Source organism: Antechinus flavipes, chromosome 1, assembly GCF_016432865.1.
Source record: "Antechinus flavipes isolate AdamAnt ecotype Samford, QLD, Australia chromosome 1, AdamAnt_v2, whole genome shotgun sequence".
NCBI classification, from domain to species: Eukaryota; Metazoa; Chordata; class Mammalia; order Dasyuromorphia; family Dasyuridae; genus Antechinus; species Antechinus flavipes.
The window spans coordinates 157,495,881-157,515,147 of NC_067398.1; the positions used below are offsets into that span (position 1 = coordinate 157,495,881).

At 35.5% G+C, this 19,267-nt stretch overlaps 1 protein-coding gene across 2 annotated transcripts in view; it reads left to right on the top strand.

The window, feature by feature from the left end:
- Positions 1-7,923: 7,923 nt before the first annotated feature.
- WDR41 (WD repeat domain 41) overlaps positions 7,924-19,267 on the top strand; it is a 71,844-nt gene continuing 60,500 nt past the window's right edge. Inside the window, exons 1-2 of one of the 2 annotated variants that reach the window (XM_051991854.1) lie at positions 7,924-8,247; positions 11,498-11,613. In XM_051991854.1, coding sequence (XP_051847814.1) covers positions 8,197-8,247; positions 11,498-11,613 — 167 coding nt within the window. In that variant the 5' untranslated portion in view covers positions 7,924-8,196. The remainder of the gene's footprint in view (positions 8,248-11,497; positions 11,614-19,267) is intronic. The other variant, XM_051991861.1, reaches the window with a different exon arrangement.

Sequence of the window (19,267 nt, forward strand, 5' to 3'; positions counted from 1 at the left end):
TTGTTTGATAATCACTTTGTGATAGTTTTTACAGTTTAGAATCTACCTCACTGAAATTGAGGTATAGGTCAAGGTTTTTTTTTTTTTTTTTTTGGTGTCCCTCTAAATTCCTTTTTTACTTTCTCCTTGATTTTAGGCTCTAGTCCCCTACTTGAGGGTGTCTCAATAAATTCTAGATAGAATATTAACTAATAATGGCTGAAGATATTTCCCTTCCCAAGAATTTTAAAAGGTAATTCTGATACTTAAAAAATCTTCAAAATGTGAAAACACTTACATGAACTGACTCAAACTAAAGTGAGCAGAACCAGTGGTCTGTATACAGTATACACTGTATACTGTATACAGTAGCATCAATATTTTATGATGACTGTCTGTGAATGACTTAGCTTTTCTCAGGAATTTAGTGATCTAAGATAATTCCAAAAGACTCATGACAAAAAATGCTATTCACCTCCAGAGAGAGAACTGATGGAGTCTGAGTATAGATTGAAGCATATTGTTTTTGCTTTATTTTTCTTCTTGATTTTATTTGGGAAGGGGAAAGTTTGTATTTTCTTTTATATTGTGAAAGAATGAAAATATGTTTTGTATGACTGCACATGTATAAACTATATCAAATTGCTTGCTTTCTCAAGGAAGGGAGGGGGAGAGAATTTAGAACTTTTAAAAAATGAATGCTAAAAATTGGGAGAAAAAATAAAAGACTTAAAAAACCCTTCAAGGTTTCAATCACTATTAGGACAATAAAGATGCGATTTTAGAGCAGAAAGATCTTTCTTGGGCTCCTCAGGAAGCAATTGTCTGATTATAACATAACTTGTTCTGCTAATTCTTACCCAAATAGATTCATTCATTCATTTATTCAGTAAATATTTATTAAGTTCATACTATGTGCAAGGCCATTGATTTCCAGAAAGGAATTATACATTATTTTTCTGTTGGCTGTCCTTTGTTCAAAGTGTATATGTATAATTTGCCTGCTGATATTCACCTTTGTACATTTTGCATCAGATTTGTATTACTTCTTTGATGATATGGAAGAAGTATAGAAATTTGGTACAGATGGTCATATATGGTAGCTGTAAGTTTTTAATGACTTTTTCTTGGCAATTGGATCTAATAATAGTAACAAGAATAAGAATTGTTATACCACAAATGAAAAACAATGACAGCAAATGCATCTTGTGTCAGAGATGTTGATAACATTGGATATAGGTAGCACTTGGCTTCCAAAAGGTACTTTACTTTGCAAGTAGTATCTTATCAATTTTTCTTTAATTTTTGTAAGGTTGAAGCAAGGCATGTATAATTAACTGCTTTACAACTGAAAACAGACCTTTAGATCAAGCTGGCAGCCCTCTGAAATGTGGAAAAGACACATTAAGATTGAACTTTTGTTCTATAAGTCTGTTGAATGTCCCTCCATCATCTTAAACTCAAGTTTTTATAGGCTAAACTTCATATCTTCTCCCAAGACTTAATTTCTTCCCAAACTTTCGTCTATTAATGATATCATAATTCTTAATTACCTGGGCATGAAATCATACAATCATCCTTGTACATCCTACAAAGGATCCTACAATGCATCCTTCTTCTCCCTTGGCCCCAGTCAGCTCCATATACAATCAACTAAGTCTTCTTTCAAAATGCTATTGATAATATACTTTTCTCTCTATCCCCATCCCTATCCCACTTTATGTCCAAACTATGGGGAACCAAGTTGTGTTCCTTCCTTCAATCTTTCTCAAACCCTGGTGATATTTTGTAAATTACATTAGCATCATTATCTTTTCAATGAGAAGCTTCTTAGCCTGGCTTTGGGCCCTTCACTGTCCAACTTTAACCTGTCTTTCCAACTTTATCAGTGAAGAAACCATGTGCCTTTGATCATATCTTTCCTCCCTTCCCATCTAAACTGAATTCTACCAGTCATTTAAGACCCAACTTTGGAAAGTCTTCCCTGGCTATTCCAGTGGATAATGATTTTCTTCCTTCCCAGAACTTTTATCTTTGCCATTTATTTGGTGCTTCTCTATATATTTTAGTTGTCTTTTTATATACATCTATTATCTCTACAACTAGACTATAAACTCGGGGAAGGCTGGGATTGTGGTTTATATTCCTTTGCAATGGACATACTACCTTGCAGTACTCTGTATTTAGTAGGAACATAACAAATGTTCTTTTGTCAATTAACTGTTCTAAAAGCCTGTAAGGAAGCAGAGTGTTGGAGGTGAAATGTTTCTGATCTTTACTGATCTATGAAAAGTAGGTTTCAGAGAATTAGCCCTGGACTCCTTCTCTTGCTTAGTACCTGGGTATCATGCTATTTAAATCTCAGGAAGTTTGTTACAAATGGGGAAGGAAAAGACTGAAGCAATTTGGAGAATTGTTCTGACGCTGGAATTTGAATGGACTATCTCCTATGAGTTCCTGAATGTATGTAAGTATTGTATTGCTAAATTCTCTCCACTTCTATAGCTCAGGGGGCCATATTCTTTTAAAGTAGTTCTCTAATCCTTGACCTTTTTCTTGTGCTCCAGGCTTGAATGTCCAACCATACTCTGAATTATCTTCATTTAGATGTCCTAATAACAGTCTCATATAACAACTCATTATCTTCTTTCTAAAAACCAATCTTTTTAAAAACTTCCTTATATATTAGTCTGCCAGGTCTAGGTCTGGATTTAATTCAGGCTGGTAGAGCTTGCTCTTCCTCTAGGATAGCCATGGTGGACATTTACACTGAGACCTATTATCCTTTTCCCCACTGCCCAAGGCCACCTGAACACCCTATCCCCCAATCCTACTCCCTCCACTGCCTAACCACAAACACATTTTGCCCAACGCCTGTTTCAACATCCTTTGAAGACTTTTAGCTTCATTATTCACTTGCTACCTACTATTAGGACTTTTCATATTTTTCTCCTTGTTCCTGTAAGAATCAATCCCCAAAGCCCTTCTCCCACTCTTACATTCCCATTCTTCTCAATTCTATTCTACCCCTTTCATTATCCCTTCTGAAATTCTAATTACATAGTAACTAAACTCTTCTTTATTCTGGATCTTTTTTACTCACACTTCTATTTGGAACCTAATTGGATTCCATTTTAAAACATTGTCTCCCTGGAGATCTTCTCTAGTACTGGATGTGCTTTTCCTCTCACTCTATTTCATTTGCAACCTTAGTCCTAGAGGAGAAACCTTGTTCTCTAATGATTCTTTAAGATTCCTCTATCACTTGGCAAGTCTTGCAATCCATTCAATCAAAATTTTCTCTTAATCCAAATTATGAAAGCTGTAATACATGGATTTCTGAGTCAATATCTTCTCTTTTCTCAAGGAGTTTAGCATTTGGTTCATCTTCCTCTCCTCCCCAATTTTTGCCCTTGTACTTGGATACTTTAACATTCACATAGATGCTCTCTTAAATTCTATAACCTTTTTAATTCTTCAGCTGCCTTTAATCTTGTGATCTACTTCTACTACATCTAAGAATGGCATGTGCTAGATAGATCTCATCATAATTCACAAGTATTCAGTTTCCCTGGTTAGAAATCCTATCTGAACTATGCCCAAAGGACCATCAAACTGTGCATACTCTTTGATCCAGCAGTGTCTCTACTGGGCCTATATTCCAAAGAGATCTCAAAGGAGAAAAAAGGGACCCACATGTGCAAAAATATTTGTGGCAGGTCTTTTTGTAGTGGCAAGAAACTAGAAACTGAGTGGATGCCCATCAGTTGGAGAATGGCTGAATAAGTTATGATATCTGAATATTATGGAATATTACTGTTTTATAAGAACCGATCAGCAGAATGATTTTAGATAGACCTGGAGAGACTTACATGAACTGATGCTGAGTGAAGTGAATAGAAGCAAGAGGACAAGACTATACAATGATCAATTTTGATGGACGTGGATCTTTTCAACAGTGAGGGGATTCAGGACAGTTTTAATGATCTGTGATGGAGAGAGCCACTTGCTCCCAGAGAGAGGACTGTAAGAACTAAATGTGGATCACAACATAGTATTTTCACTCTTTTTGTTGTTGTTTGCTTGCATTTTGTTTTCTTTCTCATTGATTTCCTTTTTGATATGATTTTTCACTCAGCATGATAATTGTGGAAGTATGTATAGAAGAACTGCACATATATTGGATTACTTGTCATTTAGGGGAGGGGATGGGAGGAAGGAAGGAAGAAAAACAATTTGGAACACAAGGTTTTGCAAGGGTGAATGCTGAAAATTGCATGTGTTTTGAAAATAAAAGCTTTATAAAATTAATTTTAAAAAGAAAAATAAATAAATGCATTTTATCCACAAAAAAGAAAGAAATCCTATCTGATCATAATCTCCTACGATCATACCTCTTCTTATTACTCATCCAACCTACAACTAGTTCCTACAATCATTCTAATCCTTCCATCTTTCAGTACTTTTTCAGGCTCAGAATCTTACTCTAATATTTTTCCTTCTTTTCCAATCTCAACCTGATAGCCATTTCAATTCTATTCAGTTTTGGGGTGGGTCATGACCATTTAAAAATTGTGACTTTAATCATTATGTCTTCTGCCCTTAGTCATTATGTCTCCTTTCCCCTTTTGTCCCGTGGCCACTCATCTTTTGGTTTACTCCCACCATCTGTTTTTTCTGTCACTACTCACTGCTGGATGTAGTTAGGAGGAGTTCACTGGCTACATTACAAATCAGTGTTACCCAACCTTAACTGGGCCTTCACTGAAGCAAGGCAGGCCTTTTATTCCTCCCTAATTGATTTTTTATCTTACTCCCCTAAGAAACTATTCCAAACGTTTTCTTCCACCCTAAACTTCCAATATTCCCAACTGACTGCATAATCCTCTGAGCTGAGGATCAGACTCTTAAACTTTACTGAGAAAGCTGAGATGATTTCTCCCATTCTCTTTACCTCAAAATCTCTTGATATCACCTCTCATTATTTCCTCTTATCTCTGATGAAGAGATGGTTTTTCACCTTGCCAAGCTCAATCTTTCTGCATGTACTCTTGATTTATAAACCTTTAAAAACCTTCACTAGGCTCTATTATCCTCTCAATACTGTCATACATGTATAAGTTTTCCTTTCTTAATCCAACTCCTGAAAAAGTTATGTTAGCTACTTCTATAATAGAAGTAGCTATTTTTTTGTTCTTTCAAATATTTCCCAGCCTTTTGGTTCTGAGGATTATGACCTAACCATTCAGCTGGAAATGCCCTCTCCAAAGTTACCAATGAGCTCTTTTTTTTTTCCATTTTCTTTTCTTTTTTTTTTTTTTTAAATTATATATACAACAGAACATAAAGAAATGATTCAATATATATAAAACCATACTATACATACTTCTAATTATGAGTTCTTTTTCTGGAGGTAGATAACATTTTCCTTCAAAGATCCAATTCTTTACATGTTTTTCTAAAATCAACCAGCTCATCATTTCTTCTGGTGCAGTAATAAATCACAATCCACAACTTGTTCAGCTTTTCCCCAATTGAAGAGCATCTATCATTTTAGCCAATCTGATAAGTGTAAAATGATATCTCAAAGTTATATTAATTTGCATTTTTCTCATCAACAATGATTTAGAGCATTTTTATATGACCTTAGATAGTTTTGATATCATCAAAAAACTTCCTGTTTTTATATTTTGAGCAATGATCTCTTAATTACCATATGTGAAGGTCATTACTTAGTCTTCATCCTTCTCAAGCCAACTGCTACATTTGACACTGTTGGCCATTTTCTCCTCCTGAATATTCTTTCCTCTCTGGTTTTTTGCAACACCACTATTTTCTGGTTCTCTTCCTCTCTCTCTGATCATCTTCTTTTCAGCTTCGTTTATGAATTCATCATGCATAACATCTCTTAACTATGGGTATCCCAAAGGTACTGTCCTGATCCCTCTTCTCTTCTCTCTAGGTAAACTTCCTCAGATGCCATGAATTTAAATAGTTCTATGCAAGTGACTTGGATGTATACTAGTTTCCCAACCCATTTTTAAGTTTAATCTGCATTATCAACATTTATTTCATCATTTTTTAAAAATAGCTTTTAAAATTTTTTTCCAAATACATGCAAAGATAGTTTTCAACATTCACTTTTGCAAAACCTAGTGTTCCAAATTTTTCTCCCTCCCTTCCTCCATAGACAGCAAGCAATAGATTAAATATATGCGATTCTTCTAAACATATTTCCATATCTGCCATGTAGTGTGAGAAAAATCAGAGCAAAAGATGAAAGAAAAAAAAAAACCAAGCAAACAAACAATAACAACAAAAAGGTGAAAATACTATCTTTGCTTTGAATTACCTCATTATTGAAATGAACTAAGTCCATCAGAATTGATCATCATACAGTCTTGTTACTGCGTACAATGTTCTCTTGGTTCTACTCACTTCATTCAGCATCAGTTAATGTAAATCTTTCCAGTCTTTTTTGAAGTCAATCTACTTATCATTTCTTGTAGAATAATAATATATCATTACATTCATATATCAAAACTTATTCAGCCATTCCCCAACTGATGGACATCTGCTTAATTTCCAGTTCCTTGCCACTACAAACATTTTTGCACAAGTGGGTCCTTTTTCCTTTTTATGATCTTTTGGGGATACAGGCCCAGTAGAGGATCAAAGATTATGCATAGTTTGATAGCCCTTTGGGCACAGATCCAAAATGCTCTCCAGAATGGTTTCTCTATCACTCTCTTAAGTCTAGACCATCACCAAAACAATAAAGCAGACTCTGATTTGTCGTGTTTCCCCATTTCTGGGATATATTCACCCTGAAAATTTAACAATCAGCTCTTCTGTGTGAACTGGCTCCAGCAGATTCCTGTAAAAATATATTTATGTGTATATTACACATAACACTATGTATATATCCAGCCTTAGTATGTTATTATTATATGTTCAATCTAATAATGAACATAGTACAATTAAATTATATACCTTATATGTATACTATATTATATAATTGTATTAATATCATGCAATATTATATATTAAATTATGTATAAAATATATGATATACTGAGACTGGATATGCAACATATATATTATAATTTGGTATATAATATGCATGTTATATAATATATATTATAATATGATTATCAATATATTGTGTATATATTTGTATTACATTATGTAACAGTGAATAGAGCAGGTCTCCCTTATTAGCCACATGACCCTGGATCAGTCACTTAACTTGGTTTGCCTCTGTTTCCTCATCTGTTAAATGAGCTGGAGAAGGAAATGGCAAACCACTCCCGGGGTTTTGCCAAGAAAACCCCCATATGGGGTCACGTAGAACTGTACAGAACTGAAATGACTGAACAGCAATATATGATTGTTATAATAGGTATATGATTATTATACTATTATTTTGTAATATGTTATTATAGCATAATGTGTGAATATATCCTACACAGATTATTACCTAGAACATATATAATATATAGGTAACTAATGTATGGGTTATACCTGATATCAGGAATTATACACACATACATACGTAAATACATACATACAGGCGTGTGGCTGTTCCCATACAAGAGCCGATTGTTAAATTTTTCAGTGTAAACATGTAATGTGAATGTGAGTATATATAAATATATATAATCACGTATGTTTTATGTATATAACCAGCCTCGGTTACGGCGCATGCGAAATGCCATGTGCCGCTTCTCTATTCCCTAGCAGGCTATTAAAAAAGCAGCGCTCTGGGGAAAGCTGTGGGATCTCTAGGAAAGTGAGCTCTTTGGGCGGAGGGGAGCAGCCTTCTGCCCTCCCTGGCTCCTCCCTCCCCCCCATGACCCCGCCCAGCCCCCGGCGGCTGCTCCACTTGCAACCACTAGAGGTCGCAAGAACTACTTCCTCTCCCCTTAAGCTCGCGTGCACGCTGCGCGCTCCCGGGGTTCTCTGCGCGCGACCCAAGACTGCTTGCTGGGTTCGCCGCTTGATTCCAGCTCTGAGTTCAGCTGCTGGCTCCTCGAGACAGGCGCTACGGGGCCTACTTAGGGACAAAAATCCTCTCTCCTCGTTTCTCTTCCGCCTGTTTGCTTTTCTTCTGTATCCCAGGAGGTGGGTGTGAGCCCCGGGATCAGATTCCTCCCCTCTGGCCGGCGAGGCCCCGGCTGCAGCTCCTCGCAGTTCTCTTCCTCCTCCTCCGCCCGGATGCTGCGATGGTTGATCGGTGGAGGCCGAGAGCCCCAGGGATTGGCCGAGGTAAAGGCCCCCTGGGTCTGGCGGGAGAAGGCGGTCCTCGGACGCGGGGGCTCTCTTTAATCCTGTCCAGCCCAGACTTCCGGCCCCCTGTCCCGGCGAGCTGGGTGCATCGCCAGCGGGTGTCATTGTTTGTAGTTCTGACCGATGCTGAGGCTGACGGGGTGGAAGTGTGTTTGGAGGGCTGGGAATCGACCCTAGAACGGCTGGAACTTTCCTGGCCTTTGTACACCTTCCAGGCACCGAGCACTTGGAACGGGGGAGCGTGGAGTTTACAAAGTGCAGATACACCTGCCCCGAGTGCTGGCCCTCCGCAGTTAGCATTTATTAAGTGTCTACTGTGTGCCTCCTGCCAAGTTCTCGAAGGAATGCCACTTTTGCAGGAAGCCTTTCCCATCATCTTTAATGCTAGTGCCTCTCCACTGTAATTATCCACAATTTAAGGGAGGAAGGGAGAGGCCAAGCATTTATTAAGCGTCTGCTATGTGTCTGGCACTGTATTAAGCACCTGTAGAGAAGAAGAGGGGGACGAGGAGGGAACAAGCCTTTATTAAATGCTAAGTGTTTTACAAGCGTCATCGAATTTGACCTCAACCATCTTATTAGGGAGGCGCTTTCATCATCCACATTTGGCGGAGGAAACTGAGGCAGACTTGCTCAGGGTCACGTTGCTAGGATATGTCTGAGGTGGGATTTGAACTCAGGCCCTGCTGATTCCAGCCTCACCTCTCCACCACGTGGTATTTAGCTCTCTATATAGCTTGTTTATTTATAATTTCAGCTCCCTGAGAGCAGGGACTTTTTTTTTTTTGCCTTTAAATTTAGAACAAAAGGTTTTGTAAAGGTAAATGTCAAACATTTATCTTTGCATATATTTGGAAAAATAAGATACTATTAAAAATTTAATCTCTACTTAATACATTACCTGACACTTTATGCATGTTTGTTCTGTTGATTAAGACTAAGACTCCATGAGCCTATAAATAATGTCAACCCCAATCAACTTGAATATTATTTTAAAAATTCATCACTATTTCATACACTAAAAACTTTAGAAAAAGTATTTAATTATTTTTATTATTCCTATTTTTTCCTATTTTCCTATAATTCCTATTATTTATTAATTAATTTATTATTATTTTATTATTCTAAAGTTTTTGTTTCTTTTTTAGTTGCACTATACCTTTATGATTCAACATTTCTGCTCATTTCCTTAATTTGTTCAAATCTTTTCAGTTGGAATTTTAAGTGTGTTTAAAAATAAATTTGAGGTTATGTTCAACATTCTGGGCGATTAAAAAATCCACATATAAGTCTTATGACAATTCTCACTTAACCAGACTGTCTTATTTTTTGCTGGTGGTGCTTAATAATAGAGTCATTCAATATTTGTAATGGCAGATAACCTGGACAAAGCCATCATTGATTTGGTTGGAAGATCAAAAGTTGGACTAGTCCTGAGAAATTAGCCTTGCGTCTATCTTATGGTTTTTTTGTCTTTCATTTTCAAAGAGGACCATGACATTAGGAGTGATACCATGATATGCAAGTGAATTGGATTTAAGGGAGGGAGAGCTTTTCAAGGTCACCTACTTTTCCCCTCTAGAGCCATCTGACAGTGGGCAGATGTAGATCAGGACAACTGGAGATGGCCCTTTTCCTATATATTATTTCTTCCTGAACTTCCTAGTGGGTCGAGCTACCAGAATTCCCTAACATGAATCAGTTGGTTAAACAAAGTCCCTGCTCTCAAGGAACTTACATTCTATCATGTGAGACAACATATACATATATTATAAAGAACAAATGAATACATTAAAATTAAATATAAAGCAGTTAGAGCACTAGCAATTGAAAGTCTTGGGAAAGGCTTAATTGAGAAATTATTGCTTGAATTAGATCTTAAAGTGAGTGATTTTGTGAAATAAAGAGAGAGTGTGTTCCATTCATAGGTGATAGGTAAGGAACAGAGAATGTAATTGGGCTGATCTGTGGAATTGAGAGAAATGGAATAATGTGGGATTGGATATATAGGTTGGAGCCAAGTTATGAAGGGATTTTAAAGCCAAACAGAAAAGTTGATTTGTGAATCTAAAGGCAGCAAGAAACTGTTGGAGTTTGTTGAAGCTTATTTATATTTTAGGAATATTATATTGGCAGCTATGTGGAGAATGGTTTTTAGTGGGGAAAGACCTGAGGCAAGAAGACCAATTAGAAGGTTTTTGCAGTTAAGAGTTGATTAAGGGCCAATACTTGCCAATAAATCATAATTTCATGTCCCCCATATTCATTTATAAGCCCGCATGTGGGGTTGTGACCTACAGATTAAGAAACTGGGATATATATATATATAGTTATATACATATATAATTTTATATATATGTAACTATATTATATGCATATATATACAAATGTGTATATATAACTATATTATATAAGTATATAATATATATATCCCACACATATAAGTATGACTCATCAATTCATAAAAATGATTCATTTCTTCACAGTCTCAAAAGAGAGTTTGTCAACTCTTATTTTTAGGAGTAGAGAAGAAAATGTTTCTACATTGCTTTGATTTTTGGTCATTTCATTATTTCATCAGTACTAGAATAGAGGATTTGTAAAGAAAAAAAGAACTAAACCTCAGAAATACTGATTCTGGATTTTGATTTCTGAGTTTCTTCTTAGCTTTGCTACCATGATTACTTACTATGTCTATTTAGTGACCCATTTGAATCAAAAAATAGTTATTTCTGCTGTAATTTCTAGTGTATAGCAATTGCAATTTCTAAATTTTGGGGAAAATAATTTATGTATATTTTGAGTGAATTATAGACATGTGTTATTAATATGTATAGATTTTGGATGTTATGCTAACAATTTTTCCTCTTACCTGAATTGAGTTGGAATAAATAGTTGTTGATAAGATGTTGAGTATATAAAGCCCTAATTCTTACTGATGTATTTTAATTTTTCATCTCTGGCCACAAGAAGTTTAAGCAGCTCTATATGGCATTTATTAATACAACTTAAATGCATATATTTGCTATTAGATGGGGAAAAATGCATTCTTTAAAGTCAGCAATCCTTCAGTTGAAATTAGAGAGAGTGATGTAACATATTAGAACATGATTTCCTGTGATTTTTTTAAACTTTATATTCTGAATGTCAGTATTTAGGCTATACATAGTATTCACCATTGATTCTTAAATCATAAATCATCCTTTTTCTTTTTTGGGGGGGTTCCAAGAAGTCTCCAGTACAGACAATAAATGAGGAGCAAACCCAGAATCCCTACACTGAACTGCTAGTATTGAAAGCACATCATGACATTGTACGGTTTCTAGTACAATTAGATGACTACAGGTAAGAAACTTTCTCTTATGTATTGTTTACAAAGAGCTTTCAAGGAGCCTAACAAGAAGTGCTGCAGAAACTAACCCAGCTTTTTCTAAATCTCTCTTATGATGATAACATTTGGAAATAGAATCAGACTGTTATGTACATTTTACCATCTAGTTTCTTCTATATAATTATAATATTTGATTCAACAAGCATTTGTAAAGTAGCTATAGCCAAATTATATATAATACTTACCAAGAGATTATATGTTATAAAGGTATAACTTTGTTTTTCTAATATATGTAGTGGCAAGATAATTAAGAATCTATATCCTCTCAGTTATATGTAAATCATTATTTAATATAGATCATCTTTACTTTGTAAATTTTTCTGATGTCTCTGCAGGCTTCTCCAGAGGCCTCTAAGAAGTTCTAACAGAGTTTCTGTTTCATAATTGAAATAAGTTTCAAAAGTGCAATGGACTTAAAATGGGTGATAATTTGTAATTTGGCTAATGGATATGACAAAGTCAATGACATTTAGCCCCTAGTTAATTGATTTATTGAATATTTATTAAGAGCCTACCAATTGTAGGATACTATTATAGGTGCTGGAGAGATAAATACAAAGTTTAAATAAGACATGTTTTTGGAACTTATAATGTCATAGCATCAGGTATATAATGTAATAGCAATTGGGACAAGGGGGTTTCTGACATATTAGATGGTGAACTGCATCAAAGTAAGGATGGCTTTTTTGCTTTTATTTGTATATCCTGTAGTTTATTAGCAAGTTGAACACACATAATAGGTGCTTCAGAAATGCTAGGTGATTGACATATCAGATCTTAGTATAGAGAGAACTACCTACTTTATCATTGTATAGGGCCAGCCCTCCCTTTTTCTTTTTCCAACAATAGCAAACATTGGGAACCTTAGCCACAGATCATCCATGGCTCAATTAGATATTGATCTCTTTAAAAGAGAAATTTTTTTTACTTTATATTGAAATTTGAGAAGTTGGAAATATTAGTAAACCTAGGTTTCTAGACTGCCACAGTTCACATTACCTAGAGGGAAACATTGTCACAGTAAGATGCAGTAAGAATGGAGTTCCCATCCTGGTAGGTATTCCGAAGCCTTCTGTGTTATTTTTATGTTTGTTAATAAAATTTCTGAAAATGAAGTAAGTCTTATAACATGGCTTCTCTTATCTTGAAAATTAGCCTTATTTATATATCAACTATCTTTATGATAAAGGTCACCTAAATGATCTGAATGCTTAGGAAGAAACTTGTTTTCTGATATTTGTAGTACTAGAGTTAATCCTATCTTATCCACATAAAAATCTCTATTAAGTGGTTGTCTAATATAGCGATAAAAATTATTTATGATGATGATCCTGAGAGACTAGAACGATTTTGAAGTATACTCTGAATCATCCAAGAATATTTTATTCAAGAGGACTTTAGTACTATATCTTATTGTTCTCATTAGTTATTTTCTCTTTTTCCTCCTTTTTTTATAATAGCTTTTTATTTTTCAAAATATCTGCAAAGATAGTTTTCAACATTCACCCTTGAAAAGGCTTGTGTTCCATATTTTTCTTCCTCCCTCCTCTTCTTCCTTCTCCCCTAGACAGCAAATAATCTAATATAGGTTAAATGTGCAATTTGTCTACATATATTTCCATGTTTATCATGCTGCACAAGAAATTCTTCATTCTCCAACTGATGGGCATCCACTGTTTCAGTTCCCTGCCACAACAAAAAGAGCTGCTACAATCATTTTTGCACATGTGGGTCATTTTCTCTTTTTTATAATTTCTTTGGGATTTAGACCCAGTAGAGACACGGCTGGATCAAAGTTTTATAGCCTTTTGGGTATAGTTAGAAATTGCTCTCCAGAATGGTTGGATCCATTCACAATTCCACCAACAGTGTATCAGTGTCCCAGTTTTCCCACATCCCCTCCAACATTCATCATTATCTTTTCCTGTCATCTGAGAGGTTCAGGTAGTACCTCAGAGTTGTTTTAATTTGCATTTCTCTGATCAGTAGTGATTTGGAACATTTTTTCAATTCCCATCTCCCCTCCTTTCTTAACTAAGTTCCTTGAAAATACAAATTATACTCAATGTCTCATTAATTTCCTCTCCATCAGGGAATGGTCTGTGTCATATCTATCTTTGTATCTCCAGGGCCTATATCCTGGCATATAGTAGGGGCTTACTAAATTTTGGTTGATTATACAATGGAATTTATAGCATTTTAATTTTCCTTTTAAGGCAGCAAGTTTAATATTGTGTCTTTCTCTATGAGCACTTAGGCAGAAATCTTGTTCTGAAAGAAGGCAAGAGATGCGAAGCAGCTTTTTTGATGTACTTTAGGCATTCTTTGCCCCATAGTGTAATGTTTTCTCCATAGTATGGAGTTATGGAAGTCATAGATTCCTATGACTGGGGTTGAACATTGTCTTAACCTTTTGTTAAGATTTTGCTGTCCTTGATACTTTTATTGGAAGATAGAATGGGTTCACATTCCAAACCAAAATGCACTTTTATCATGCTTTACCAAAGAATCCTTTGAGAACTATTTTAAATGGAAATATGAGAAGGTAACAAGACATCTTTTAGTTAACGATTCTCTATTGCAGATTATATTTTTACAGTCACAATTGTCTGAAAGACATTGTTTAATTACAAAAAGTATTTGGCACAGTAGAGCAAAACACATTTCTAATAACTGTCTGTCTTCTAGCAAGGATTCTATCATGATTTGTTCTACAAGATTCCATGATAAATGCAGTTACATAAATAACATTGCTTGATGATTCTTTGGCATAAAACAAGATGTATGGTTGCTAAAGGCTTCCTTCCACTATAATGGAAGATATCATGTTCAGGATCTATGTAGAAGTAGATCTTCCTTCCCTTTAGTTGGTAGGAGACTCTAAATATGAATGTCATTGTGCTGATTTAATCAAGTTCCAGAACATTATAGGATTTCTTCAGTGAAATCCATGATTACATATAAGAGATTGGTCCAGGAATCCATATAGGAAGAACTTAATAGAAGAAAAATACCAATTTCCCATGTTATGTCACATTGTATGGTTCTGGTAACAGATTAATAAGTACATCAGAAATAATTGAGACAGAAGCTGTGTGTGGAGTTGGACCTTGAGTTGGACCCAGAATTGGAGAAGTGAAAGAGAGTGGACTAGATTGAAACCGAGAACCTGTGCCATGTCCATAACAACACCACATTGTTTCCTTGTAGAAAGATCTACATTTTCTGCACCAAGTACCCTGATTTCTGAAGAGTCAAACATTATAAGTAGTCAGAGGGAAGGAGAGAGAGATATATAGCAGATACAAAATGGTTGATGCAGATGTTCAGTGCCGAAGTGGCCTTTGTCCAGGGGAGTACCAACAGTGTCTTGACAGCTGCCTCTGAGGTCTCTCCAGTTTTTTCAAGTTCAACTCTTGAACATCCTCAGTAATCTGGCTACACCACTGGCCCCCTTCCTATTCCTCTCCCATTATGCTCTGTCTCCCAAATTTGTGCTTTTACTCTGGTTGCTCTTATTCCCAGGGTTATCCGCTCTCCTACTTCCAGCTCTTATTTTCCCTGGCTTCCTTTAACACAGCTTAAATTTTGTCTTTGGTAGGAGGCCTCCTTATCCCTTACCTCTACCAGTGCTTTCCCTCTGATACTACCTTCTTCTATCTACTCCACATTTATCTTGTATATACTAGTTATTTGCATTTTCCCCTGTTATATATATCTAGTTATTTGCACATTTTCTTCCCTATTATGATGTGAGTTTCTTGAGAATAGATATTATGTTTTTACCTTTCTTTATATCATCGATACATAAACCTGGTACATTTGAATAAGGGATTAATAAATGTTTCTTGACTCTTAACTAGCAAAGTACAGCCCTATCTTCTCAGCAGCCACAGCTACTGAAGGATTAGGAAAAGAAAATTCTCACAATGAGAGACAAATTAGGGTTAAGTTTCCACAGAACAGTTAAAATTCAGTTCCTCAGGAACTGTGAGCAGACAATGAGAAATACTGAAAAGCTCAGTTTCCAGAGTGTTATAAGCCTCAAGGTAAAGTAAGATAATAAGTATCTCTGACCAATGAGTTTTCAGTAGAAGAGATTCACTTGGCTCCAAATTTTTGATTAAAGAAGTCTAGGCTAGAAACTGGTTTAAACTGATCAGATTCAAAGACCAGGAAAAGACTTTTCTTTATTTCACTTGCTTAATTAAATCTTATGCATATAAGTTGACACACCCCAATTAGAATTAGAACCTCATTAACAGAGCATGGGGGGAAGGAAGGGGGAACATCTTTAGGAGTAGCATGTAAAAAATGACATAACTCTAAGGGGAACTGAATTGCAGCCAACTAACAGCATAAAGCTTGTCTGCTTCTGACCTAGTGCTCCCTCTTCCCATCAGAGAGGTGGAGCCCACTTCTGGCCAGAAACATCCAATTCCCCTGGACTTTCTCTCAATAACATTTCTATGTTTACCTGACTTTCGGGGTCAGCTTGTTTGTAACGTCACCATCACGGTCCTTGAAATTACCACATGATTCAAATTCATAAATGGACATGGTTTTGTCAATCAAAACGATACTTAAGATGTTTTGAAACAAACTTTTTCTCCTTTCTGCATTCCTGTCGAGTCGGATTACTTACTTTCTACACCAGTGGGCCATTTGTTTGTCCTGCTGTTTTTGTCCCAAGAACAGGGGTGGGGGTGGGGAGGTGGCATTTCCCTCTGCCCTGCACTGAAATCTCTTTCTATTAGCATAAGAGCTTCTTGAGAGTAAAGGCAATCTTGCTTCTCAATTTGTATCTCCAGTATTTACTTTTTGGTGGTTGTTATTCAGTTGTATTTGACTCTCTGACCCCATTTGGCGTTTTCTTGTCGAAGATACTGGGAGTGGTTTGCCATTTCCTTCTCCAGATCATTTTATAGATGAGGAAACTGAGGCAAACAGAGTTAAGTGACTTGCCCAGGGTCACACAGCTAGTACGTGTCTGAAGCCATTTGAAGAGGCAAGGATGATTGATGATCTGCACTGTTGGAGGGAATATCCACTTCAGAGGTCACAGGATTGTTGAATTTATAAACTATATATTGGATGTAGAAGCCTGAAGGTTTTAGATGATGAATAGCTGATGTGTTGTTATAGTGTCCTTTTGTCATGATTTGACTTAATTGAAGTAATCAGGAATCTTTGATCATATTAATATTTAAGTTGTATGGAATTCGGTTCATTTTTATTTCCTAGTATTGTGAAGTTAAACAGGGGGATGGGATTATACAACCTTCATGATCATTGTAGGCCTGGGCTTGTGGACATTTTTGTAATTCATAATCAAAAGAAGGATTGGTAATTAGGCTGACACAGAGGATGGTTGTCATTGGGTATTTACTATAATCTATGCTTGCAGTTCAATGAGATAGTAGCCTTTTACAGAAATAATATGAGGACATTAGTGTCAGGCTTTCTTGCTCCAAGCCAGAACTATTTACCTTTAGTTCATAATGTTTATCATCAGAGGCAGGGCACTGGACTTGTAATCAACTGAGAACGGGGTTTCAGGCTCATTCTAGTCAGCACTCATTAAATACTTATTGACTCTGTGACTGGGCAGGGCACTTCATCTTCCTTAGCTTCACTTCCCTCATTTGTGACAAGGAAATCATAATTACAACATACACTCATGGAGTTGTGAGGGTCAGATGAGACAACCCTAAAAAAATTAAGAGTATTATGTAAATATTGGCCATAAAAAATAAGTGAATGTCTTTTTTTCCCACCACAGTTATGAAGTATGGAATAAATATAAACTTTCAAAATCTGAACTCAAATTTATAAGATAGGAAGTATTATTATAAAGTGGCATTACTAATACTTAGAAATTTAATTTATTATAGACATTTTTATCTGAGAGATCCTATTTGCCCAGGAAATTACTTCATTAAATTATATATGTAATTAAGTGTGAAATTTTCTTGACAATCATTTGTTACTATAGAATATTATGTTACTATAATTATATTTTGAACAAAGGACAATTTTTAGGGCTTTGCTGATGTGCAAAGGGTAGCTATTGCAAAAGTCTCAAATTTATGATAGGGAAACAATAATAATTTCAGTCTACTTTCTAATTTCTGTTAAAATTAATTTCTGCAAGGCTCTAAAAGTAGACTCACGAAGTCATGCTTTGCAGTAAGACATAGGAAAATGTGTAGACGTACAAATGTATAATACAAGTTGCATTAAGAACTCAGTGTTGTTAATCTCAGTTTAATCAAATGTTTTAGAACTGTCATTTACTATCTGCACTTATTCTAGTCTCTGTATCAAGGATGTAGTTTATGCATTGTCAAACTGCAGAAAATATCTTTTGTTTGATTTTCTCAATAAAATTAATATTGTTACACTTTTTATGTTTTTATTTAGTTTTTGTCGGCATTCGATTCTAGATTTTGTCAGCTGTTGTAATCCAGGTTTCACGCTTCAGGTCTTTAGATAATATCATTTTATTGAGAATTTTGCAGAAGGATTTTCTTGTTTTCTCGGTGGCTCAGCTAAAATCAGTGAGTGGAAAATTTTCTCAGATTGGTTTTTGAAGATACTAAATAAATCCTGTATCAACCTAACAGACAGCTGCCTTTTTCTTCACTTCTTTTGTATTTTTGAACATGAAGTGAGGGTCATATTGATTGGAAGATCACTAAAGAAGGCTAAGCCTCAGCAAGAGTCTTCCAAAAAATGGACTGTGCTAAAATTGCATGTAATACTCCAGCATTTGACACATTAAACTAAACTGAGTTCATAACACATTTTAAGAATAGCTTTCTTTGTTGCTCATTTGACCATTCCTTGCTCCTCCAGGAAACAGACAAGGTTATGGAGGATGGTGATCATAACTGGAAAAGAATCAGGTGACCCATGAAACATTAGAGTGAAAAACAAAATGTGCCTCTAGGATGGCTAGTGATTCTGTCCATTTTGGGGGGAAACTTGATAATATTGAATGCAATATAGTAATTCCTTTATAACAATCCTGTTTCTGTCTTATAGGATAGTCTCACTGTCAGGCTAGTAATAAATGACCTGGTTATAGTGGACTGGCAAAAAAGACTGGCTAGAGGATTATGTTAAAAGAGTAACAACAAATAGACTACTGTAGTCTGGGTTTATATAGTGCTCTAAATTTGGAGAGTGTCAAAAGACTTCTCTAGTTGTGAATTAGACTTTGAAGGAAATTGCATAAACTCTGTTAGGGCCCTGTAGTATATGTAGTATATGATATTTGGGTTCTTTATTCTATGGTGGATCATGTTCCCATCAGTGTGATTTTCTCTTTGATCTAATGCAGACACAATACTTTAGGTTATCTTGTTGATTTTAATAAGATCCATGCCAGAGAAATATTATTTTTAATTTGTGATAAATGCTTGCCCAACATCCTTTTCTGCTTATATGTAAACTTGCTGAGATCCTATATACTATTATTTATACATAATAGAGACTGACTACTTAATATTCTCTTTGGATTATTTATAATTTCAGTGCTAATACAGACATTCTGATTAGCAATCATCAGTAAGGTAATGTTGTTATTAACGCGATAAGAATTTA